The sequence below is a fragment of the Antennarius striatus genome, chromosome 18 (assembly GCF_040054535.1).
Source record: "Antennarius striatus isolate MH-2024 chromosome 18, ASM4005453v1, whole genome shotgun sequence".
NCBI classification, from domain to species: Eukaryota; Metazoa; Chordata; class Actinopteri; order Lophiiformes; family Antennariidae; genus Antennarius; species Antennarius striatus.
Genome location: NC_090793.1, coordinates 6658478 through 6686093, shown reverse-complemented (window position 1 = coordinate 6686093; position 27616 = coordinate 6658478). Strand labels below are relative to the sequence as shown.

Here is a 27616-nt window from a genome sequence, read left to right as displayed (position 1 = left end):
GTTTGAGTTTGGCTGCAATAATGATTATAGACGCAGTCCTTTGAGCTTGAGCAATGTAATTTAACATTGTTGCCTGAACATACAGTACAGTGAACAAGCAAGTTAGCTCACTTACACAAGGCTGAGTTAACATTATTGAAGTTGAATATTTTTAGAAGATTTTGCATTAGCTTGATTCACAACTTCTCTTATACAGTAGACTGTGTCATCTCTTCAATCACACCCCATCCAGTCATTGATAGGCATTGACTGATCAAACACTTCTTCTTGTGTTGAGACTGTACCACATGTGTGTGACTGAACCCATATATCACCAGCCTTTTGCATGAAAAGGCAAAGGAATAAAGTAATGTAATGAAATTAAGGAAAATTAAGAAATAGAAGCAAAACCTGTGAAATCGGACTATTTGAATGTTTTATTAATATGTAGAAAATGTATTAAAAAAGGAACTATATAGTACATGTTTAAATCAAACTAGATCTAAATTTGACAGGAAAGTTATCCAACAGTAAATCCTTAGTTTCAGCATATACGTATGAGCTTCCAAATTTTCAAGATCACATTTGTCAACATTTACATTTCTATGGCAATATTTCAAATCAATTCAATTAATACAGCATCTTCCTTATACAACAAATACCACCATACATCTGTGATTATATAACTTAAATTGCTTGGAAAAGGAACAAATGAAATTAAGTCTATTATTTTCAATACCGTAAAGGAAAGTCTGCCATTCTGCAGTCATTGAAGAATAAGTAGCAGTGAAATGGAAATGGGTTTTATGTACTGTGAAAAGTTCAGTGCCTGGTAATGCAGCGAGTTTTTTCCAGTATTTAAAATATTTAAATAATGCTCTTGTGAAAGTTGATTTCACCTAGCAGACTAAAAAGTCAACATTTTACATGATGAAAATAAAAATACAGTACAAAGTGCACATTTAATTTCCATTTATGTTTCAGCAGGAAACCAAATACTTCATATTAATACTAGAGGGAAAACATAATTTTTTTCAGAATATCAATAAGACAATTCAGGTTACTTCTGTGTTTGTATTCCCTGTCATGTCTAGAATTGCTCCAATTCTTGGTAATACTTTTCTTGAAAGCTCTCAATTATAAGCATTATTATTTAACTTTTAATCTGCAAATGTAATGTTTCTTCTGGTGACTGACAGAAAAAATTATCATAAAAATATTTTATATATCTCCCAAATGCCAGATCAAAGGTTTTCAGAGCACCTCAAATATCCTCCCAAAACAAATGAAATTCTGCTCATTTTCCAAAAGCCTAATGACTTCAGTTTTTTATACAAAAATGTACAGAGGCAAATTTCATCTTAGTAGTTACTGAAATTAGTGTGCAGACTATAAATCACAGGGGAAGATGGATTACATAAGAGTCTGAAAAGTTCACTCTGACACTGAAAAATAAGTCAGGCCTTGAAAAAAAATCACATGTTCAAGTGGTTTCTTTGTTAAATCACATAGTTTCCAAAATTGTATTTAGAATAAGTTGGTCTGATGATAAGGACATTTTCCACCACACAAACCAGCTTGGTAAGGAAATGGGTCATACCAAAAAGAAACACAAATAATATTTGTTATTTACTGTCAGGCTCTTGATTGCAATTTATTCAACATGCAGTAGTTTCCATCAGAGCCTAAACACACAATGGTTACATGGTTTATGGGAAATACATCAGAAAACTGTTTGATTGCACCTAAATGGGAACACATCAAACGCCATGTTGTCTTAAAGGCTAAATGAGCGTATTATTAAGAGTTTACAGTTAAGAATCAGGGTTCACATCCAAAAAAGGACAAAAGCGACAAAATTGAAAACACATATGATACAAACCAGGTTTTCTGAAATATTTGAATAAAATAAATCCAAAAAGTTGAATAAAAATGTAACATCTAATTAATATACTGACTATAAAATCAAATGCTGCTTGCGAGGATGGTTACGTTAATTTTTTAAGGATCACATGCATTTTGTTAGTACTGATGCAATGAAACCAGATAGGAGACTTAACCGGTGGTTTTACCATTAAAATACAGAGTTTCTTTTTCATCCCACAGAGGAGGCAGAAAACAGTCAACTGAACACACTGGCACTGAAGACTTTGGACAGCACTGTCACAGCTGAACAGAACAAAGAGCTTGGTGGGCATGCTGCAGATAATACCTGCCTTGGTAAAAGAATAGTCTCTTGTTTCTGCCGGGGGCTTCAAAAGTAAAGGGACTAAAAGAAGAAAGACTTAGTTTTACTCTCCCTACTGTTTTACTTTCTCTTTTACGTTCAGTTTAGCTCGTTGAGAGAAGCAAGGCTAAAATATACACTGTGCCCACCCTAATTTTCATATTCAAGGATTTAGTGTTCACATTGCATAAAATAATGCCAGGGGACATGATTACCATAACATCCCTGAAAAGAGAGAATCTATTAATAGAGCTGCATCAGTGACTTTGGTGACGGAACTGACTAGAATCTAGACCAGGTCTGTTTTACACATACCTCTGGTTAAATCTTGATTCTATTCTGTCATCTGTGCAAGCAAAAAAAACATCTTCAACAGGGGTCTACCTAATATTAAGCATTTATGATGTTCTTGAGAAAGAAAGCCAGAAAGTAATATCAAATGCCCATGGACTGAAGAATTTCAGTGATTAATGGAGTGATTAATGAAGACCTTTGTTGTGTTCCCACTCGTAGTGCAAATGCTCTTTCACTGTGGCTTAAAATAAAGTTGATGGTTTTCCTTTTGCTTTCAAACACCACACAAAGAGGATTGGAATTAACTGTAACACAGATAGAGAGGAATAAAATAAAATACACAGTAAAGGAGCTGTTGCTGGTGCACTGCTTCGCTCAGGTTTTCGCTTTTTGATGTGTATTTTATCTTGTATATCCAGTGTTCGTCATCATTTTTAATAACTTAAATCAAGTAATCAAATCACATTACAAGATCATTTATAAAAATATATATATTACAGATAAGGGGTATAAGGACATATACAGTATTTTTTTTCAGTTAAAAGTAGTAATATTTTGCAAAATTAAAATAATAGATCTTCTGTAGGGCATTTCCGAGCCTCTCCCTTGCATTGTAACGTTAGGCGAATTGTACAGTTAAACAATAACATAGCTTCTTGGTTTCCCTTTCCAGTTTGTTTTGTTTTTAAATACAGCAAATAGAGCCATTGTAAGTCAAATGTTTAATTAATAACATACAGTGTTCTCCAGTGTTCTCGGGTAGCAGTACAACAGGAAAAGACAGAAGTAGAGATAGAGTTTAAATGTTGTGTCAGTCTTTCTGCTCCATTATTTCATCACAAGTCAGAACAGTTTGTGTTTTGTTGGGAGTATATTAATAATAATGTCTTTTATTGTTAGTTTTAATACTGGTATTTTGTGGTACCAATTTATTTTGCCTCATTAATGGTATGAAAAAGCACATCTGTGAGGCACACAGCAGAATCTCGTCACTGAACATCGTCCAAACTCTGGCTCCTTGGTGGTGGTATTGGTTGTGGTTTATACTGGGACAGACCGCCTCCTCTTGCTGCTGATGCTACGGAAGTTGAATGGCCTCATCTTCATCTCCACAAACGGAATAGAAAACTCATGGCCTTTCCAGTGGTACCAGTTAATTCCCTGTAAGAGCAAAAGTGTGAATGCAGAAACCATTTGAACCAGCGAGGGCATTTGAGAAGAAGATAGAATGTAAATGTAAAATAAAAGGAGCATCTGTGGAGGGAAATAATAAATGTTCAGAGAAGTCAATTCAAATCCTGATTCAAGAGCCGGCACTATTACAAATTTAGTGCAACTACAGTTTCACTCTTACCCTTCTAAACCCCATTGCTACCAAAACATTCCCATTTGCAGTTGAACTGTGAAAAGCAATTTCTCTCTTGTGTTTTATGCCTTTCAATCTCCACTCTGACCCAGTCTCATTTCATATCATCAAGCAGAAAAGAGAAGAGTACAGAACAGAGTGAGGGGAGCACAGATACTCCAAAGCCTTTGTAGTTCAGTTTAATCACAGCCTCACACAAGACCTCACTCTCTTTGTGGTGTCGTATGAGATTCGCACTAGCAATGTGACAGAGAAAGAGAGAGAGTGATGACGGATTTTTTGAAAACACAACTTTTCTGTTGCGTTTACACCTTCCGTCCACACGACAACGCAGATATCCGGAATGAAAACGCAACTTTTTAAAAACGCTGGCCGAGGTGGATTTTTAAAAAAACGCTTGGTCTGCGTTGTCGTGTGGACGGCCTATCCGCGACTTTTTAAAAACGCTGACGTCTTGGCTGCGACGAAAACCGCTGTGACGTCATATTTATGGGCACGTGTGTTGTTACAACAAAACACGGAGGATTCCTATTGGATAAAATTTGACTCAATACTGCCACCACATGGTTTGGCATGCTTATAGCCGTCTTCGAAAACGCACTGGTGCATTTACGTGTGGACAGAGATTTTTTAAAAAACGCTGTCGTGTGGACGCGAATCGTTTTCGATGCGTTTTTAAAAAGATCAGTTTTTTAAAAAATCCGTCATCATGTGGACGGGGCCAGAGAGAGAACACATCGCCCTTTTCATAAGACAATGCTCAAAACCTCCACCGATTGTTAATAACCAAAATAAATAAATAAATCCTTGTCTAGAATGGGGTGGATAATGAAATAGATCACGCTTTGATCATTTCACATCTTTCTATGATTCATACAATCATGACACCTAACAAAAGCCTTGTCCTTTAAATATTGAGATATTGACAAGTATCATACACCCACATCGTGTACTCAAATTTAACAAGCGGTGCAGCATCGTTTTAAGTTTGACCTTTCATTACACGTCCTCCGCAAAGCAAATCAGTTCATTGTCTTCAGGCATTTTCATGTAATTTCATTTAAAATTCTGTTACACCTCTCACGATAAGAAATTCATTCATGCTGGTGTAATCATGATGTAATCAAATATCACAGGTTTGACTTAAAGGGACAGTATACTCATTTTTAAGTGACATATATGTTGTTCATCATTATGAAAAGCAGAAGAATTTTTTTCTTTTAGATGTCTAGCATCATCCCTTTGGTCAGAAAACCTTAAAATTTGCGTTGCAGCAGCTTCCATATCCGGTGGTCACGTGGGGGTCATACGTCATTGGCGACATACTTCGCTTCATCTGTCAGGGCAGCAATTAGAACACAGTGCGATCATCGAAGCCATAAACCCGGTAAAGAACATGGTTATCTGTGAGGTGAATGGTTGTGCCAACAAAACACAACATAAACACAAAGATAAGGACCTATCCTTTTCACAATACCTCTGGGAAGCTGTCCAACAGTAACGCCATTCGCTACTGTTGGACTGTGTTATTAATTCCACACAGTCCAACAGTAACGAATGGCGGCTAGCTCAATGCTAACATAATATGGAAAATCCAATCTGTCTCTGATCCTTCAACTCATGGGTGCGGCATGAGGGAACAGTCAGGATAAAGATACTGTCACATCTCTGGACTATAATTTTCCTGTTTGTTTGCCGGTCACTAACATATCATGTTATTTCAGATTCGGTCCCACTTGTGATCAGTTCATTCCCTGCACCTGCCTTCCCTTCTCTCACCTGTAACCACTCTCCTTATCAGCCACCAGTCTTCATATACCCAGCTCAGCCCTCAGTACTGTGCCAGATTGTTTAGTGTTTGCCCTGACTCTCTATGAAGCCTATGTATCCTGCCTGCTTTCGTGACTATGTATGAATCCCGTCTGCTCTCTTGACCCAGCCTGTTTTCTGCTCCTCATCTGATTTGTCTGCCTGGTTTGTTGATTGTTTCATGCCTGACCCTGCCTGATTCTGCACTCTACCATTTGCCTGTCATTTATTGGATACCTCTGCCTATCGGACAGATTATTTGGAACCTGACCTGACGTATTATTAAACCCTTTTTTGAGCCTGCTACTCTGTCGTGCATTTGGGTTCCCTTTGCCAGTCGTGTTTGAGTCGTGACAGATACCTGCTCTTTGACATGATTATATTTGCTTTGTTAGCCTGGAGGGGTTAATAGTCAGATTTAAAGCAGATTTAAAGCATGTAGTGTCAAAGGGCAATGCCTTTCTGATGAAAAAGGTAGATTATTTTCTCCTGAGTTACTATTTTAAACCGAGGAGTATTAATGTCTTGGGTGATGGGAATTTTGGTGCAGTAATTTAATCTACCAATGTGTGTTTAGTTCATGTCCTTTCTTTCACATCTGTTCATAGAATTTTCCTGAGTTTCACCACCTGTATTCCTAGTCTGCACTTTGTGTGCTTTTTATTATAACAAGATTTATATTTGGTCTTTCACTCTATGAATTCCCATATGAATTATTCTATGGTCGACTGTTTCATCTTGACTCCCCCTAACGTTCACGTCCTTCCTGTGTTGAAATCTTGCACCACACCCATGCAAGTGTCTTAAAGTTTCTTATTTAAAAATGACTTCCTCAAACAATCTATGGGCATTGCCCGTAGCTATTGCTAAGCCTCAGATTTCCTGTGTGGTCATTTAATTTACGAAATTATAAATAACACATGAGCACAAAACTAAAATAACAAAGGTAAGACTTTGCCCCAGGGATGAAGCTCATCAGCCTTAAGGCCCATCTTTATGTGTCAAACTATATTTTGTTATTGTGCCGCATTTCACCAAAACATATTTTCAGTTTAACTAACACAAGTTAATTGAAACTTGGGCCACAGAGTTCCAGGTTCCTGGGCCCCTTGTTTTACAGAAAAATCTGTCCTTATCATCCCAGATAAAGCACCCCAGTGTTTTATTTTGTAATTTTCCTCAACCAACCCTTTATTTCTTTGAAATAGACAACCTTTGTCTTTACTAGTAGATTAACTATTCTTTCTCTAACTACCATATTGGATCACTCACCTGACTGTGTTTTGACTCGCCGTATTTGCCATTGAGGTTGGCACGGTGGCAGTTTTTGTACCACCAGGCTCCTTTGTAAGATAAAGCACAGTTGGTAACAGCGATGTCATTGTCCCTGTCTTTTGTAGAGAAGGGTCTGCCCTGGTGGTAGCTGAGAGAGTCACCTGGGAAAGAGAGAGAGAGAGAGAGAGAGAGAGAGAGAGAGAGCATCAGTAAAAGATGAGCAATGTTGACATGTGGCTGCTGTGAATAAGGACATAATGAGGGGACATAAAGGACAAAGCAAAGCAGAAAAGTGATGGAGGGACATGCCAGGGGAGGAGAGGTTAAGAGTCCCGCTAGAGGCTCTTTGAATTTTTTTAGGCATAGAGAATTATAATTATCAACAGGAGGGGATTATGGGTAATTCCAGCATATGGTCATGTTGACAGAGACACATAAAGAGCAAGGCATCTTTCAGGCAGAAGGGAGGGGAAAAAAATGAAGGATAGGAAACGAGGCAGGAAAAAAATGGCAGATGGCACTGAGGAATCGGAATGGATACGTAAATATTTCAGCCCATAGTAAATTAAAATATCAACCTCAAAGATAGCAAAAACCATTCCATTTTAATATCCTTACTAATCATTTATGTACCTTACATGGGCCAATCCACACAGTCACAGTTAAATAACAAATAAGGAATTGCAATTACAATAAATATTTCTATCACATTCAAAAACATACCAGCGGTGCCATTGTACTCTCCTATCCTGAGCTTGTAGAGGTTTCTCGCATCTCCAATGGAGAATTTATCGTAATTGGCGTAGACCGACTCTTGTCCATCCTTCATGTCGATTCTCAGTTCATAACGGCCCTGAGCAGCAATCCTCTGAATGTTGTCTAAACCTATGCACAAGAAACAAAGATTTGATTGTATTATTGTATTGTTTGCTTCCATCGAGAATTAAACCTAAATACAGGTGTGTGTGTGTGTGTGTGTGTGTGTGTGTGTGTGTGTGTGTGTGTGTGTGTGTGTGTGTGTGTGTGAACTAACTTATATTACCTTAGGGTGATTTCAGACCTGGATTAGACCAACGTTGTGGGGCCCAAAGACCTTAGGCACCCCAAAATGGTGGGCCCCACAAGGTTTTTCATTGCAAAAGGCTCAGGGGACACTCCTGATATGCCCCCTGCCTTTTTTTTGACATGTCCCATAAGGTAGCAAAAGTTGGGTACAGGTGTGTGTGCATTTTCACCCTGGTGGTAGGAAATGGTACTGCATCTCACACACACTCCAGGAAGTGTGTATCCCAACTTCCTGCAAGAGCAGGAAAAGCAGGAAGTGCTGCTGAGCTGCATATATGGACATATTTTTTCAATGCCATTGTGTTTAATCCAACTCTACAGCAAATGTTAATGTTAGATAATGTTAGCTAATGCTAACGTAGCTAACGCCAACATTAATGCTAACGCTAGCTAACGAGCGTTAGCTAGCGCTAGCGTTAGCGTTAAATAGCGTTAGCTAGCGTTAGCGTTAGCTAGCGTTAGCGTTAGCTAGAAATAGCTAACATTAGTATTAGCTTTTATTGCTAACTGCTGGTCATAATGATGATAGTTAAATGACATAAAAATAAACAGATGGATGGATATTTCAGTAGAAATGTAGAGATGGATGGGTGGAAAGATGGATGGACATTTCAATAGAACTCTCATGCAAATGTTTTAACCACAATACATGGATCTCTTGTTTATGCTTTATGTTAGCTAGCTACAAGCTAGTGTTAGCACTCTATTGTTAACTGCTGGTCTTGATGATCATTGGATGGATGGATGGATGGATGGATTGATAGATGGATGGATGATAGATAAACAGAAGATGGATGAATGGATGGATGACATTTGTACATTGATAGTTTTTCTATGCCATTGTGTTTAATCCAACTCTGAAGCAAATGTTAATGTTAGCTAATGTTAACTAACGTTAGCTAGCGTTAGCGTTAGCTTGTATTGCTAACTGCTGGTCATGATGATGATTGTTAAATGACAATGATAGACAGATGGATGGATTGATGGATGGATATTTCAATAAACCTCTGCAGCACATGTTTAACCACAACTTCAAATGGATCTATTGCCTGTGCTTCAGAGCTTTTTAGCTAGCTACAAGCTAAGGTTGGCTCGCTTTCTTTTGTTAACTGCCGGGCATGATGATCATGATTTTTAAAACACATACATGGATGGATGAATGGATTATAGATAAATGGGCAGATGATAGATAGATGGGTGGATAGCTGGTTGAATGTTTCATTAGAACTCTCATGAAAAGGTTTTCATTTTAATTAAAAAAAAAAAGTTTTTATTAAGTGTATTAATCCCCAAAGGGAAATTAAGACTCCACTCTACACACAGGTTAGTAGTTACATGCATCTAAATAGTGTGTACAGGCCTGTAACACACACAAGGGGCCTTTGGGCATGCAGGTGAGAGGGAGGTAGAGTGGCGGGCAGCTCCGTCGTGGTGCGCATCCAATGCGCAACTTCTAAGATGATGGCGCCTTGCTCAAAGGCACCTCAGCAGTGCTCCAGACGTGAGCTAACACCTCCCACCATCAGCTCACACTTTGGGTGTTTTTGGGCACGAGCGGGAATCTGAACCCCCATCTCAGAACATTGGACGACCCGCTCTACCGCTTGCTTTACCACTGAGCAACTGCTGCCCCAAAACCACAATACATGGATCTCTTGCTTATGCTTTAGAGCAGCGGTCCCCAACCTTTTTTGCGCCACTGACCGGTTTCATCTAAGACAATATTTTCACAGACCGGTCTTCATTTGCTCGATAATTGTTAATGTTGCCAGGACAACTGTTGTCTAATAATAAATCCTCCGCAGTGGTTTTATATAAAATGCAGACATTGTTGAAACAGACACAGACCAATGGATGGATAGATGGATGGATAGATGATAAATAAACAAAAATGTTGAAATGCTAGTTTCACCGAGCCTTTGTATGCTATTGAGGGTCATTAGCATGAGACACATCACCTGGGTTAATCTGCTGAGACAATCTTTTCTGGAGTTTCGAAAGGACCTGATTGTAAATAGGCGCACAGCCTATCTGTGAACCGCGCGCAGCCTATCTGTCTCCCTAAAGTGGTGTTACAGAAAGTCAGTCGGGCAACGCGAGAGGGGACATGGGGAGACAGACAAACGCTGCAGGTACATTAATGGTTAGAAGTTATAATTTTGCTGTTTCAATATTTAAAACTTTCTTAACTTGTTAAACTAGTGTCAACTTATAAGAGCTCACAACCAGCGCCAGAAAATGAAAGTTATTAAAGGACAGTAAAGTTAATTTTAAATGACATATATGTTATTTATCATAATGAAAAATAGAAGAAAAAATAAATTTTAAATGTGTAGCATCATCAGTTTGGTCAAAAAAGCTTAAAATCTGCACCGCAGCAGCTTCCGCATTCAGTGGTCACGTGGGCGTCACTGGGGCCGAACATAGCTTAGCGGCCATAAGAAACAATACAATCCACGTCGCGGTTAACTCCAAAAATATCATGATTACCTGCGCAGTGAACAGTTGTGTCAACAGAACAGCAAAAAGACGCAAAGACAAGGACCTGTCGTTCTTTAGAATACCTTCTGGGAAGGTATCGCGCTAAAAATGCTAATGCGCTAGCCCATCAATGAGATTGTACATATTATGATAGCATTGAGCTAACTGCATTTATTACTATTGGACTGTGTGGAATGAATAACAACTCTAGTTGTTATTCATTCCACAGTGAATTTATTCGAAAGTCGCGTCTGTTGTGTCAAGTCTGTTGACACAACCGTTCACCATGCAGGTAACCATGATATTTTTGGAGTTAATCGCGACGTGGATTGCATTGTTTCTTATGGCTGCTAAGCTATGTTTGGCCCCAGTGACGTATGACGCCCACGTGACCACTGAATGCGGAAGCTGCTGCAGTGCAGATTTTAAGCTTTTTTTGACCAAACGGATGATGATACAGATATAAAAAATGTTCTTCTATTTTTCATAATGATGAATAACATATATGTCACTTAAAATTAACTTTACTGTCCCTTTAAGTGATGGGAATTCCAGCTCTTTTTTTGTTGCTTTCATCAATATATTATACCAATAATATAAAATTATAATGTAAAATTATGTACAAATGAATTAATAATGTAAAAATCTCATACTTTTTATTTATATATGTTTATTATATAAGTATGCCTTTATTTTTTTCACTCTACAGTGCACTTTAAATGAATTTAAACTTAAAACTTATTTTATATAAAAAAAATCGACAGTCAAACAACACAGAATCCCTTAAAACCTCGCAACACAACAAAATATAAATGAAAATATGTAAAACAAAAGAAAAAGATCAGCATCCAAATAATGTGTTTAGTGAAGATTGGCATTCAGAAACACCATGTGTGTCCGCTTTGAGGGACTGATTCGGCTTCTTCTGTCAGTCATGATCTGCCCGGTTTTGGAGAAAATTCTCTGGGAGGGAAATGACGTTGCACCAATGCACAGTCTCCATGTCATCACGTGTGTGAGGTGTGGGCAAAGTGAAGCCTTGTTTTCCCACCAGTTTAGTGGATCTGCACGTAACTGGCAAAGGGGCTCCTCAAGGTAGGGTCTCACTTCCAGTATTGCATCTGCTGAAGGCTTCCTTCTTGTAGTGTCTTCACTTGCTCTTTCTTCAAAGAATCTCCAAACAGCAGATGCTTGTGGCCCCTCTTGCTCATCCTCTGCTCCATCTTGGCCCCCTGGAAGTGGAGTTGGCTGGTTGAACCTTGCTGCTGCTGCAGTTATTCTCTGAATAGCTTCATCAACTGCTTTAGTGTCATTGAAGGTCAGCTTCTTGAATCTTGGATAAAGAATGTTGGTTTCTGACAGAACAGTGTTATATTCCATTCTATGGAACTTTCTGTCCATGGATGCACAGGGAGCCTCTACTAGCTCTTTCACATGCTGTGGTTACGCTGGTCTGGTTCTGAGCTGTCACTCTCTGCAGAACCCTGCGCAGGATTAACATTTTGGAGGCTGTAACATAGCTGAAAAAGAATAAACAATGGGTGTTAATATTACGCTTTGTTTTATGTGCAGGTGTATTAAAATTATTTCATGTCTACTCAGCCTTTTATTCCAGTAATGCAACAACAATTACTACTACTAATAATAATAATACTAATAATAATGTAACAACATTTGTATACTGCACCTGTCTGCACTGATCTCCACAGCGACCTCCTCAAATTGCTCCAGAACAGTGCATGCCTCCTGCAGTACCTCCCATTCCTCTTGGCTCGGAGGATCGACCGGTACATTGATAACAGCTAGGTTAGAGATGACTGCATCCTTGGACTCCAGAATCCGTTTTATCATATGAAAGGTGGAGTTCCACCTTATCACACAATCTTCTCTGAGCTTCAGCTCAGGCATGTCCATCTGTCGTTGTGTTATTTTGAGCCTGTGTGTGGCTGTTGTGCTCCTGTGGAAATATTCCACTATTGACTTTCTCCACAGCAGGCTTCATCACCTTCAGAGCATCTCTCACAATCAGGTTAATTGTGTGTGCAAGACATTTCATAATTGTGCTGGGTTCATTTCAGGGTTTTAACTGCTTTGGTTATGTTCGCTGCATTGTCAATAACACAACCACCTACTTTGTTTATAACATTCCACTCTTTTGCCACTCTGAGCAGTTCCTCTGCTAAGTTCTCAGATGTGTGTCTGTCACTGAACTCAAAACAATTCAGAAGGCAGGACACCATTTTATCGTCTTCAATAAAATGACAGGTAACTGAGGAGAAGGATGTGGGGGTTCAGGATGTCCAGCTGTTGGTTGTTAGAGAGGGCTTTATTAACCCTCTCTTGCAGGGATGATTTTTTTGAGAGAGGGTTTTCATGCTTGGAATGTTGTACACGTGATCTCTTCTTGGTGTATTCTATTGATTAGTCATGCGCTACAATTTTGTAATGTCCTAGAATTCAAATTCTTTATTTGGGGGCCTTTAGCAGGTATGAGATTAAAATGTGATTAATTAGATTAATTACAAATCCTAGTTTTAATGAGATTATTTTTGTAATCGCCTGACAGCACTACTTTTTACCGTGTTTAGGAATACCCTTGTCCCTCCCTGTTGCTCCTGTCTGGCCTCCCCTGACTCTGCTGTCCTGACCTGCTGTGTGGAGCTGCCGCCGCCCCTCCCCCACCCCCGCTCCCCCCCCTCCGCTGTGAGAGACTGGCGGTCACTTCTGAGTGTGAGCTGACAGCGGGAGATGTCACTGAATGCAGGAAGGCCCCTTGTGTGTCTGAGTGTTACGGGCCTGTATGCATAACACCAGAACTAATAGTGGGGTCTATACTGTGCTACTAATAATTTTCCTACAGGGATTAATAAAGTATATAAATTTACTTTATTAATCCTGGGCAGAAATTATCTACTATCTGCTGTCATACAATCACAGAATTTACAATATTACACAGACCACAAGACCGCGTTTAATTTGTGAGCATACATTCAGAGGTCATGTAGCTGTTGGGCTACCAGACCTGGTTTCCCTCCTGAACTCCTTCATGTATTCAAGGCGTCAGTGTGGCTGCAGGGAGCCAGTCCGCTGTCACGTGATCAGTGTGGCTGCAGGGAGCCAGTCCGCTGTCACGTGATCAGTGTGGCTGCAGGGAGCCAGTCCGCTGACACGTGACAGGCACGTGACGCTCAGACGCGCGCGACTGCCGGCGCTGCCAGTCAACTCCTCAGACGTCCGCATCTCATTAGAGTCACGGAGAGAAGTTGGATGAAGAGCAGCGGACACGGAAGTTCTGTTTCTGTTGTGGCTGAAAGCACATTCCTGTGGTGAAATCCGAGGTAAGTGTGTTAATACGTCACGAATCTAACATGGCTTTAACAGAAAGTTGTCAGACAGGCGATGCGTCACTGCACGGTTTTTGACAGCAAGAATAATAACCAGTACTGATGCTAGTTTTTGTGCGCGATATGTACCCGTGTGCGTAAATCACGTTTTAAAAGTTTTTGTGTGTGGTATTTGGTCGTATATGTGTGTAATTACACATTATTTTTGACTGATAGCCAGAATAATACAAATATTAATGCTATTTTTATATATTTAACCTGCGTGCACGTGTCGTGCACGTATATGCTAGCATGCATGTAACGCTCGTTTTGGAAGGCGTGTCAACGTAGTTCACACTCATCCAGAGTCTGAGGCTGATGTTCAGCTGATCCTACTGGATACATCTGTAGTTTCTTGGAGATATGCAGAAAGTGATTGTAGTAATTTAATTTACTGACTTGAGGCCGTATGCAATGTTAGTGATGCATTCAGGGTGTTTGGATACTGTCCATTTGTGTGTGATACAGCCCATCATACAAACTGCAGAAATGTAAATTTGAGTTTGTGGTGATTTCAGAATGGTTGATTCAGCAACCCTTCTACATGCATGTTTTTACCCCAAAGGAGCACTTCTCAACTTACGAATGCTTTTTGAATGACATCATTTGATTATATATATAGCTGACTTTTCTCTAACTGTACTTTGAGTTACAGTGCAGTTTTGGGAAAAAATAAAATATTCATTTTGCTTTAAATTGTGGTTTTGGGTGAATACAGATGCTCTGGTGACAACAATACAATTTGTAGATGATGTGGCATTTTGCTTGTGAGAAGCATTGAGGTGGAAATTCCTATAAAAGTATATTGATCTTTGCTTGACAAAATGGATATGAGCAATCAACAAGAACATGTATCGCCTTCTCTTTTGGGGGATAAGTAGAAATGTTTATCAGGGAATGTACTATATCTGGTTATGGGTTGAGTGAATCCAGTTCTGAATATTGATCTATTGAAGCTGGAATGTGTTTACATTTGTGTCTCCCTATGTCTGCACCTTGACAAAACAGATATTTAACCATTATAAAGGACAGTGCCTGTAAAGTTCTTTTGATGAGGGCCAGGTATACTTTGGTATACCTGTAACATAATAAAAATTGGGACAAACTGAAAAAAATGTAATACATAACTGGCCTAGCAGCATCAAATGTTCAGGGTGTGCCATGTGGAGCAAACAAATGTTTGGTGAGGTGCTGACCATGTGGAGCAACCTACTGAAATAATTAGGACTTAAATTGGATGTTGTAGTGTACGCGTTGTAATACAAGGTCATGTTGATATAAAAAATGTTCAAATGAATTAGAATACACTAAACTAATAGTAATGAATGTAGGAGATTGGAAAAAATTGTGGTAAGGACAGGCTGGCTCTATCACAGTACCTTAAAATTTGTGCAACTTCCAAGTATACATCAACATGACTATTCCAGATGATTATGAACTATGATTATGAATATGTCTTTAAATCAGTTATTAGTTTGGAAGGATGTTGTTTGTGTTGTTGGATACATTTGAAACAATTTAACAATATTTTCACAGAGGCCTAATGTCAACAAGGAGAACCAGGATTAGGGCCTGCAGATGATGCAAAATCATACATTCTGTCTGCGAGGGACAAACCAGCATTTATTGAATGACATATTGACGCCAATAAAGGTACAGGGCATTATTTGGGTGCACAATACACTGTTATAAAGTTGATATTTAGGATGCATAGCAAAAACATATCTTTGGGAACAAACTTCATTTCAACTGCTAATTATTCAATGTAAAATAATTAAGTTCTTTACCTTACAGTCATATTTCTAGTTCTGTCTACATTCACCTCTATGCATTTACACACTCATGTGTCCCTGGTCTTGTCCTTGTGGGGTCTTGAAATCCTGGACACACAGTTTTCTCTTTTGTTGCAGCCAGTTAACTTTACACACTCCGTTTCTAGTCTTATCCTTGTGGGGCCCTTCCGTCTGTAACTTATAATATATTACTTTATAAACAATTGGCAACACCTGTCAACAACCAAGTCAAGTCATTACTGTCATAAAATAGCACTTTATTAAGTATTAGAGGTTTGACATGGCTATGTTGAATGTAACCCATGTTACTCCTTCATTTGTTGTTTTATTTCCTTGTTCCACTAGTATAGACTGAACAATGCTGTTATTTTTGAGTTTACATGTCATTTCAGAAGCGGCTTTCACTTGAACTAGTGCTTTTAAGACAGAAATATCTACAAATAGCAGGTTTTATGTTTACCAGCTTGCAAACGATTGTTTTGATCTGAATTTACAGGTGATAAACAAGCAGCCTCCCATTCCAACATCCGCACCTGAGATGGTACCCTTGGATCTACAATCTCAGACTGATTACATCAGCGCCTGTGACAGCATACAGGTAAAGTAGCAATGCTGAAGCCATCATTCCCAGTTATTTTAACTTGTACATTAACCAGAATAAGAAGGGCTAGTGCTGCTTGTGTTTCACTAATGGTTACTGCCTGGATTTGTGTCCTATTTGAAGTAACAGACTTGACCTTAGTCATATTTCTAGTTCTGTCTACATTCACTTCTATGCATTTACACACTCATGTGTCCCTGGTCTTGTCCTTGTGGGGTCTTGAAGTCCTGGTCACACAGTTTTCTCTTTTGTTGCAGCCAGTTAACCTTTACACACTCCGTTTCTAGTCTTATCCTTGTGGGGCCCTTCCGTCTGTAACTTATAATATATTACTTTATAAACAATTGGCAACACCTGTCAACAACCAAGTCAAGTCATTACTGTCATAAAATAGCACTTTATTAAGTATTAGAGGTTTGACATGGCTATGTTGAATGTAACCCATGTTACTCCTTCATTTGTTGTTTTATTTCCTTGTTCCTCTAGCATAGACTGAACAATGCTGTTATTTTTGAGTTTACATGTCATTTCAGAAGCTGCTTTCACTTGAACTAGTGCTTTTAAGACAGAAATATCTACAAATAGCAGGTTTTATCTTTACCAGCTTGCAAACGATTGTTTTGATCTGAATTCACAGGTGATAAACAAGCAGCCTCCCATTCCACCAGCTGCACCTGAAATTGGTACCCTTGGATCTACAATCTCAGACTGATTACATCAGCGCCTGTGACAACAAACAGGTAAAGTAGCAATGCAGAAGCCATCATTCCCAGTTATTTTAACTTGTACATTAACCAGAATAAGAAGGGCTAGTGCTGCTTGTGTTTCACTAATGGTTACTGCCTGGATTTGTGTCCTATTTGATGTAACAGACTTGACCTTACAGTCATATTTCTAGTTCTGTCTACATTCACCTCTATGCATTTACACACTCATGTGTCCCTGGTCTTGTCCTTGTGGGGTCTTGAAATCCTGGACACACAGTTTTCTCTTTTGTTGCAGCCAGTTAACTTTACACACTCCGTTTCTAGTCTTATCCTTGTGGGGCCCTTCCGTCTGTAACTTATAATATATTACTTTATAAACAATTGGCAACACCTGTCAACAACCAAGTGAAGTCATTACTGTCATAAAATAGCACTTTATTAAGTATTAGAGATTTGACATGGCTATGTTGAATGTAACCCATGTTACTCTTTCATTTGTTGTTTTATTTCCTTGTTCCTCTAGTATAGACTGAACAATGCTGTTATTTTTGAGTTCACATGTCATTTCAGAAGCTGCTTTCACTTGAACTAGTGCTTTTAAGACAGAAATATCTACAAATAGCAGGTTTTATCTTTACCAGCTTGCAAACGATTGTTTTGATCTGAATTCACAGGTGATAAACAAGCAGCCTCCCATTCCAACATCCGCACCTGAGATGGTAACCTTGGATCTACAATCTCAGACTGATTACATCAGCGCCTGTGACAACAAACAGGTAAAGTAGCAATGCAGAAGCCATCATTCTCAGTTATTTTAACTTGTACATTAACCAGAATAAGAAGGGCTAGTGCTGCTTGTGTTTCACTAATGGTTACTGCCTGGATTTGTGTCCTATTTGAAGTAACAGACTTGACCTCAGTCATATTTCTAGTTCTGTCTACATTCACCTCTATGCATTTACACCCTCATGTGTCCCTGGTCTTGTCCTTGTGGGGTCTTGAAATCCTGGACACACAGTTTTCTCTTTTGTTGCAGCCAGTTAACTTTACACACTCCGTTTCTAGTCTTATCCTTGTGGGGCCCTTCCGCCTGTAACTTATAATATATTACTTTATAAACAATTGGCAACACCTGTCAACAACCAAGTCAAGTCATTACTGTCATAAAATAGCACTTTATTAAGTATTAGAGGTTTGACATGGCTATGTTGAATGTAACCCATGTTACTCCTTCATTTGTTGTTTTATTTCCTTGTTCCTCAGGTATAGACTGAACAATGCTGTTATTTTTGAGTTTACATGTCATTTCAGAAGCTGCTTTCACTTGAACTAGTGCTTTTAAGACAGAAATATCTACAAATAGCAGGTTTTATGTTTACCAGCTTGCAAACGATTGTTTTGATCTGAATTCACAGGTGATAAACAAGCAGCCTCCCATTCCAACATCCGCACCAGAGATGGTACCCTTGGATCTACAATCTCAGACTGATTACATCAGCGCCTGTGACAGCATACAGGTAAAGTAGCAATGCAGAAGCCATCATTCTCAGTTATTTTAACTTGTACATTAACCAGAATAAGAAGGGCTAGTGCTGCTTGTGTTTCACTAATGGTTACTGCCTGGATTTGTGTCCTATTTGAAGTAACAGACTTGACCTTAGTCATATTTCTAGTTCTGTCTACATTCACCTCTATGCATTTACACACTCATGTGTCCCCGGTCTTGTCCTTGTGGGGTCTTGAAATCCTGGACACACAGTTTTCTCTTTTGTTGCAGCCAGTTAACTTTACACACTCCGTTTCTAGTCTTATCCTTGTGGGGCCCTTCCGTCTGTAACTTATAATATATTACTTTATAAACAATTGGCAACACCTGTCAACAACCAAGTCAAGTCATTACTGTCATAAAATAGCACTTTATTAAGTATTAGAGGTTTGACATGGCTATGTTGAATGTAACCCATGTTACTCCTTCATTTGTTGTTTTATTTCCTTGTTCCTCAGGTATAGACTGAACAATGCTGTTATTTTTGAGTTTACATGTCATTTCAGAAGCTGCTTTCACTTGAACTAGTGCTTTTAAGACAGAAATATCTACAAATAGCAGGTTTTATGTTTACCAGCTTGCAAACGATTGTTTTGATCTGAATTCACAGGTGATAAACAAGCAGCCTCCCATTCCAACATCCGCACCAGAGATGGTACCCTTGGATCTACAATCTCAGACTGATTACATCAGCGCCTGTGACAGCATACAGGTAAAGTAGCAATGCTGAAGCCATTATTCCCAGTTATTTTAACTTGTTCATTAACCAGAATAAGAAGGGCTAGTGCTGCTTGTGTTTCACTAATGGTTACTGCCTGGATTTGTGTCCTATTTGAAGTAACAGACTTGACCTTAGTCATATTTCTAGTTCTGTCTACATTCACCTCTATGCATTTACACACTCATGTGTCCCTGGTCTTGTCCTTGTGGGGTCTTGAAATCCTGGACACACAGTTTTCTCTTTTGTTGCAGCCAGTTAACTTTACACACTCCGTTTCTAGTCTTATCCTTGTGGGGCCCTTCCGTCTGTAACTTATAATATATTACTTTATAAACAATTGGCAACACCTGTCAACAACCAAGTCAAGTCATTACTGTCATAAAATAGCACTTTATTAAGTATTAGAGATTTGACATGGCTATGTTGAATGTAACCCATGTTACTCTTTCATTTGTTGTTTTATTTCCTTGTTCCTCTAGTATAGACTGAACAATGCTGTTATTTTTGAGTTCACATGTCATTTCAGAAGCTGCTTTCACTTGAACTAGTGCTTTTAAGACAGAAATATCTACAAATAGCAGGTTTTATCTTTACCAGCTTGCAAACGATTGTTTTGATCTGAATTCACAGGTGATAAACAAGCAGCCTCCCATTCCAACATCCGCACCTGAGATGGTAACCTTGGATCTACAATCTCAGACTGATTACATCAGCGCCTGTGACAACAAACAGGTAAAGTAGCAATGCAGAAGCCATCATTCTCAGTTATTTTAACTTGTACATTAACCAGAATAAGAAGGGCTAGTGCTGCTTGTGTTTCACTAATGGTTACTGCCTGGATTTGTGTCCTATTTGAAGTAACAGACTTGACCTCAGTCATATTTCTAGTTCTGTCTACATTCACCTCTATGCATTTACACACTCATGTGTCCCTGGTCTTGTCCTTGTGGGGTCTTGAAATCCTGGACACACAGTTTTCTCTTTTGTTGCAGCCAGTTAACTTTACACACTCCGTTTCTAGTCTTATCCTTGTGGGGCCCTTCCGTCTGTAACTTATAATATATTACTTTATAAACAATTGGCAACACCTGTCAACAACCAAGTCAAGTCATTACTGTCATAAAATAGCACTTTATTAAGTATTAGAGGTTTGACATGGCTATGTTGAATGTAACCCATGTTACTCCTTCATTTGTTGTTTTATTTCCTTGTTCCTCAGGTATAGACTGAACAATGCTGTTATTTTTGAGTTTACATGTCATTTCAGAAGCTGCTTTCACTTGAACTAGTGCTTTTAAGACAGAAATATCTACAAATAGCAGGTTTTATGTTTACCAGCTTGCAAACGATTGTTTTGATCTGAATTCACAGGTGATAAACAAGCAGCCTCCCATTCCAACATCCGCACCAGAGATGGTACCCTTGGATCTACAATCTCAGACTGATTACATCAGCGCCTGTGACAGCATACAGGTAAAGTAGCAATGCAGAAGCCATCATTCTCAGTTATTTTAACTTGTACATTAACCAGAATAAGAAGGGCTAGTGCTGCTTGTGTTTCACTAATGGTTACTGCCTGGATTTGTGTCCTATTTGAAGTAACAGACTTGACCTTAGTCATATTTCTAGTTCTGTCTACATTCACCTCTATGCATTTACACACTCATGTGTCCCTGGTCTTGTCCTTGTGGGGTCTTGAAATCCTGGACACACAGTTTTCTCTTTTGTTGCAGCCAGTTAACTTTACACACTCCGTTTCTAGTCTTATCCTTGTGGGGCCCTTCCGTCTGTAACTTATAATATATTACTTTATAAACAATTGGCAACACCTGTCAACAACCAAGTGAAGTCATTACTGTCATAAAATAGCACTTTATTAAGTATTAGAGGTTTGACATGGCTATGTTGAATGTAACCCATGTTACTCTTTCATTTGTTGTTTTATTTCCTTGTTCCTCTAGTATAGACTGAACAATGCTGTTATTTTTGAGTTCACATGTCATTTCAGAAGCTGCTTTCACTTGAACTAGTGCTTTTAAGACAGAAATATCTAAAAATAGCAGATTTTATCTTTACCAGCTTGCAAATGATTGTTTTGATCTGAATTCATAGGTGATAAACAAGCAGCCTCCCACTCCAACAGCCGCAGTGTCCCCCGCCTCACGCCCTACGCCAGCATGGGATAGGCTTCAGCACCCTGTGACCCGCCACGGTGGACACAGTGGCAGAAAATGGATGGATGGAGATGTGGCCCACTTTATTTTCAGTTTTTTCTTTTATAAAGTTATCTTTCTTTAAGTTTTTTTTTTTTTTTTTAAATTGAACTAAGGCTAAAAGAAGGCCTCAGGGTAGAAAGTTTTTGTTTTATGTTTTTCACTGCCTGTTTTTGATTTTATATTTTTGAAATGAAGCCCACTTGTTTTTTCTTTTATAAAGTTATGGTGATCTAAGCTCAAAAGAAGGTCTTTTTGGAAAAAAAACCCAGTGGAGAGCAAGGCAGTAAGGTTTTGTATGTTTTTGTCACTGCCTGTTTTTTATTTTGCATTTTGTTGTGATGAGGCCATATTTATTTAAGTTTTTTCTTGTTTGTTGATAAAGCTGGGTTAATGTAAAGCATTCATGTCTTTGTCACATGTCTTGTACCACGCTACGATATAAAAGCTAGAAATGTGTGTGCAGGTGTGTAAAAAAGGGCGTCTAAGGTAGTAAATGCTAGAAATTGGGCCCCACAATGCAGCAAAAAACTTACTTGGAGACAAAAGTTTGGAAATATGTTAAACTCAAGTGATATTTGTGAAATAGATTTTTTTTCCAGCTTGCCTGATTTTTTACAAAGTTGTAGCACCAGTGGAAAGGGTGGACCCCACAAAGTAGCAAAGATGAGTGAGACCCGGTAAGGTAGTATAAGTGAGTATGTGTGTGTGTGTGTGTGTGTGTGTGTGTGTGAGAGAGAGAGACTAAGACCGGATCTAAGCAGAAAATATTTTACCCCCTTACTACTAAATCATCAACAGCAGCCCACCCATACTTTTTTGACAGCACAGATGTTGTTAAAATCAATAAAAAGCAGGAAAATTATAGAAGTCCTGGAAAGTAGGGCATCTGTATTACATGATTGGAAAGCAGATAAAATCCATTTTATAACCTTAAGGCATTTAAAGGGACAGAGGAAAAGTAATTCCTGTAATTAAATTGTGTTTACCACACACATTAATTTCCATTGTACAATATCTATGTGTTATCATCAATGAATCTTGCACCCATTTTTTTTCTCCAACATTTTATGGGATCAGTTGCTCTATTCTAAACTGCTGCGACTAAAAATGCATCAACACAGTTTTGCACTCTATTATACTATTAACTAGCGGGAACCCGTGGAAATTCCACCATAAAACAATATCACACTTTGTTTTCTTTTTTTCTCTATGCCATCACAAGAAAACAAACCGCTGTGTTCCACGAAGCCTTAATGGCTCTGTGTGTGTGGGAAAAGCGAACGCGAAGACGAAGGCTGCCATCCAGGTAGACGCCGGTTTCGTGAGTTTGGTCCTGGTGAAGTTCAGGGTTCCCCACATGAGGTCTGTCACAATCAAATAATATAAACTGCTATGTTTGACAAAGCCAAAACGGCTCCGTAAGTGAGAGACATGGACAAATGTGAAGACCTAACTCGGCTAGCAGCCCAGACTTCCGGGTATTACAATCTCCCTCATATTTATTACTAGCCTCTCTCACACTTGCACAGAAAAATGGAGTAATAAAAAAAACAGAGCTAGGGAATGGGATAATGATCATATATCACCACTTCCACTCTGTTATTGCGTCATCAAAATGACATTGTGTTTAGCATGAGATTTTAGCTGAGGTCAGTCAGTAGGGAGAATGAACTGCACTCCAGAAGCAATAAAATGTCCTCTGTACAGCCCTTACATAATAACGAAAGCTTAATTTCTATATTCTTTAGTGCTGGCCAGTTAAGTACCTTGACTTTTCAGAGTTTAGATAGATTTAATATGAATATCTATAGTACCTTGCTGTTAAATACAGTATATTACTGTTCTAAGTGTAGTGGAATCTATTAGCTAAATGTTCACTATAATGACTCCAGGGCTATGAGAGTGGCGTGTAATCTGTCGAAAGATAAATGTGGATCAAATGGCTGACGGCCACTGCAGTTACCATCTGTATAATGATACCATTTACTTTCTTCGGTGACATTACATTTTAACAATGATGCTTAAAATGTACTACATTTAAATGCTGGGTAAACATATAAACTGAACATAATGCAAAACATAAAGAACAATGGAGTGAATGGAGCTGCAACAAATAAACAGCTATTTAAGGGACATTCACAAAAATGTTGGCATATACAGTAGAGTCCTAGTCTTAAATCTTAAGGGGTTTGACAGGAGCAATATTCTTTATTAGTGTTACTGCACGTGATGAACAGGGGTGGTTTGCAAACGATTGCATGATGGTATTTTTCATGTCTAGACACCCCACACATGCATTTTTGAAACTGGGTTGAGATTTGAAGCTCGTTAGGATCTGGGTCAACGCAGTGAGCAGCTAAAACTGCAAAGGAGGCTGTGACACACAACTAAAGAGGAAAACAAGGCAGGCACAGACTGCAACATCCCGCAACACCCCTGAATTCAAAATTTTACCCTGACCTACTAGCATAGATCAAAGCTAGTGCTCTCACCTACTTTCGTAGATCAAAGCTAGTGCTTTGATCTATGGTCTTACTTACACTGGCTTTCTTCCTTGTCTTTCTATCTTATCCGGTTCCTGAGTGTACAAAAGTTGAAAAATTGACCTTGACCTAGTTTTGTCAAGGTCAAGATCATCATCTCATTTTCATCCCCTTTGCTGCCCGAGTAATGCGCTTTTTGTTTCATCTTTCTATCTGCAACGGTTGTGAAGATATTTGGTGGACAAATGAATGAACGAATGGACGAACACACGAACACTGACAATTACAATACATCACCACTTTGAAGCCGGATGTAATCAAGGAAGTCTAATTGAATATATAATTGTAACATTCTTCCATCTTGCAATTCTGAACAAATATGTGTTTAAATTGAAATCTTGTTAAAAAATAAACTGCTCTATGAAAAACTTATGGTCAAGGAGCTTCAAGAGAAAAATGCGTGGATCAAACAGGTCTATATAGGTAGACAATACATTGAGGCCTGGACAGGTGAGAATACATTCAATGATTAACTCCACTTCCCAGGACATGAAGGTCCCCAAGGCTCTGGTCTAGAGAGCCATTGATGTTATGAGTAAGGTCTGAATGGTCAACATAAGACAAGAACGTATTTTTCAGTCCATTTTAGGAGCCAAATTTTTATATGGTGGAGAGCGCTGGGCAATGACTACAACCAGTGAGCCCCTAGACGGCTTCTACACTTGCATGTTATAAGCCGCTCTAAACATCAGTTGCAGGGACCGTATTCCCAACCGAGAGTTCAATGTAGATCTGTTGAGGGTTTCAGACAGAGGTGCAGAAGATTGGCCACTGTCATATTCATGGGGAGCTTCCTGTCCACCACCTGATTTTGTGGGAGCCCCCATATGGCAAATGACAAGCTGGTTGGCCATCACAAACCCTGCTAGAGACCCAGATGCAGGATGAAAGGGCAATTGTTAAGTAGTAACAATTCACTGACTAGCCAAAAATTATACAATGCCTGAAGTATTACGAGAGGTGAAATTTAATTTAACTGAACAAAATAACCAATGAATAAAAAGTGATAAATTCATAAGTATTTACTTTTATAACATTTCTGAACAATAACATAAATCAGAACACCACATCATATCAGTATGGTTCTATTTACTCTGTTAACCCTATGTACTTAAAATCCTCCACCTTCTTTATCTCTTCTCTCTGTAACCTCACTCTTCCACTTGGATACCTCTCATTCAAACACATGTACTCTGTCTTACTGCGGCTAACCTTCATTCCTCTCCTTTCCAGCACAAACCTCCACCTCTCTAGCTTCTCCTTCACCTGTTCCCTGCTCTCACTACAGATCACAATGCCATCTGCAAACATCATAGTCAATGGAGATTCCTGTCTAACCTCGTCTGTCAGCCTGTCCATCACCATAGCAAACAAGAAGGGGCTCAGAGCTGATCCCTGACACAGTCACACCTCCACCTTGAACTCCTCTGTCACACCTACAGCACACGTCACCACTGTCTTACAGTCCTCATACATGTCCTGCACTGCTCTGACATACTTCTCTGCCACTCCAGACTTTCTCATACAATACCACAATTCCTCTCTGGGCACCCTGTCATAAGCTTTCTCCAGAAGCTTTCTCGCTCCACTCTTATAGGTCACCCTATGTTCCTGCCTCTTCTGGAAGATAGTATGCATTATAGCCGTTTCCATCCTTTTTGCAAAGCCAACCATCTGTCCTTCTGCATTCCTCTTCTGGATACCAAACCTGCCCATCACCTCCTCATCACCTCTGTTTCCTGCACCAAATGTCCATTGAAGTCTTCACCAATGAAAACTCTTGCATTTCTAGGTATGATCTACATCAATTCAACAAAGTCGAACCAGAATTTCTGCTTCTCCTCCAGCTCACATCCTGCCTGTGGAGCATAACCACTAACAACATTGAACATCACAACTTTGATTTCTAGCTTCAGACTCATCACTCTATCTGAAACTCTTTTTACCTCTAGGACATTTCTAACAAATTCCTCCTTCACGATAACTCCTACTCTATTTCTCTTCCTATCTACACCATGATAGAACAACTTGAACCCTGCTCCTAAACTTCTAGCCTTGCTACCTTTCCACCTGGTCTCCTGGACACACAGTATGTCTACCTTCCTCCTCTGCATCATGTCAACCAACTCTCTACCTTTTCGTGTCATAGTTCCAACATTCAATGTCCCTATTCTCAGTCCTATACTCTTGGCGTTCCTCTTCTCTCTCTTCCTACGAACGCACTTTCTCCCTCTCCTTGTTTGACCAACAGTAGTCCAATTTCCACCGGCACCCTGTAGGTGGACAGCACCGATGGCGGTCGTTGTTAACCCGGGCCTCGACCAATCCAGTATGGAAGTCATAGATTTGTTTTGCATGTTTGGCTAAAGCTTTATGTCGGATGTCCTTCCTGACACAACCCTCTGTATTTATCCAGGCTTGGGACCGGCACAATAAGACACTGGCTTGTGCGTTCTGCGGCTACAGAAGACATTTTGACAAGCTACAATAGAAAAAACAAGGTGGAAATAATGAAAGTGATAGATAGATAGATAGATAGATAGATAGATAGATAGATAGATAGATAGATAGATAGATAGATAGATAGATAGATAGATAGATAGATAGATACTTTATTAATCCCGGAGGAAATTGCATGAAGACTGGGTTTAATTTACTTCCTTCAGAGTTTTAATACTGCATTATTCATATTGCTTACAGTCACATCTGACTGGAACACCTGAAGAGCACAAGAGCCTATGTTAATCTTATTAGCACCTCTGCTTTTCCTGCGTTTTGCAGCGATCTGTTCAAATCCACTGGTGTACGCCACTGAATAAATGGACAAATAAGGTTACATATAGTTAGCTTGACATTTGTGCAGCTGACGTGTTTCTTGCTGGCATGTAATCAGTGATTTGGCATCACCAGAGATGTCTGTAGGTTCTCAATCATCCAGGTCATGGTTATCCAAAAGCTGTTGAGTCGATCCACTGGACGTTAAGAAAGTTCTTGAAGACGTTTCGTCTCTCATCCAAGAGACTTCTTCAGTTCAGAGAGTGGCTGATAATGTCCCAGCTTATAAACCCTGTGGGGTGTGGTCAGTGCTTTTCACATTCCAACGACCGTCGTAAAACCCGTCTGGCTCCTCAACGATTGTTGGTGGGGGTGTCAGAGGGGGTTGTAGAGAACTCCATGGACTGTGTGGAAAAGGTGAAAGGACCGAGATTGGATACGGATGAGACCATGGTATCCTACGGCGTCACCTCCCTGTTCACATGTGTCCCCACAACGGAGGCTGTGGAAGCGGTGAGACAACGGCTTTCACAGGACACCACCCTCAGCGACAGAACAAACCTCCCCGACCAGATCTGCAAGCTTTTGGACCTCTGCCTCAACACAACCTACTTCCAGTACAGAGGGAACTTCTATAGGCAGAAACATGGATGTGCCATGGGCTCGCCAGTATCTCCTATCGTGGCCAATTTATACATGGAAGAGGTGGAACACAAGGCCCTTACCTCGTTCAATGGAACACCACCAAGCCACTGGTTCCAGTATGTGGACGACACATGGGTTAGGGTAAAAATCCACGAGGTGCAACCTTTCACCGAACACATCAACTCGGTGG

At 39.4% G+C, this 27616-nt stretch overlaps 1 protein-coding gene across 2 annotated transcripts in view; it reads right to left on the bottom strand.

The window, feature by feature from the left end:
- Positions 1 to 441: 441 nt before the first annotated feature.
- Positions 442 to 27616, bottom strand: part of tnr (tenascin R (restrictin, janusin)) — a 227360-nt gene continuing 200185 nt past the window's right edge. For both annotated transcript variants that reach the window (XM_068339849.1, XM_068339850.1), the window contains exons 27-29: positions 7674 to 7835; positions 6948 to 7111; positions 442 to 3661 (exon numbers count right to left, since the gene is read on the bottom strand). In XM_068339849.1, coding sequence (XP_068195950.1) covers positions 3542 to 3661; positions 6948 to 7111; positions 7674 to 7835 — 446 coding nt within the window. In that variant the 3' untranslated portion in view covers positions 442 to 3541. The remainder of the gene's footprint in view (positions 3662 to 6947; positions 7112 to 7673; positions 7836 to 27616) is intronic.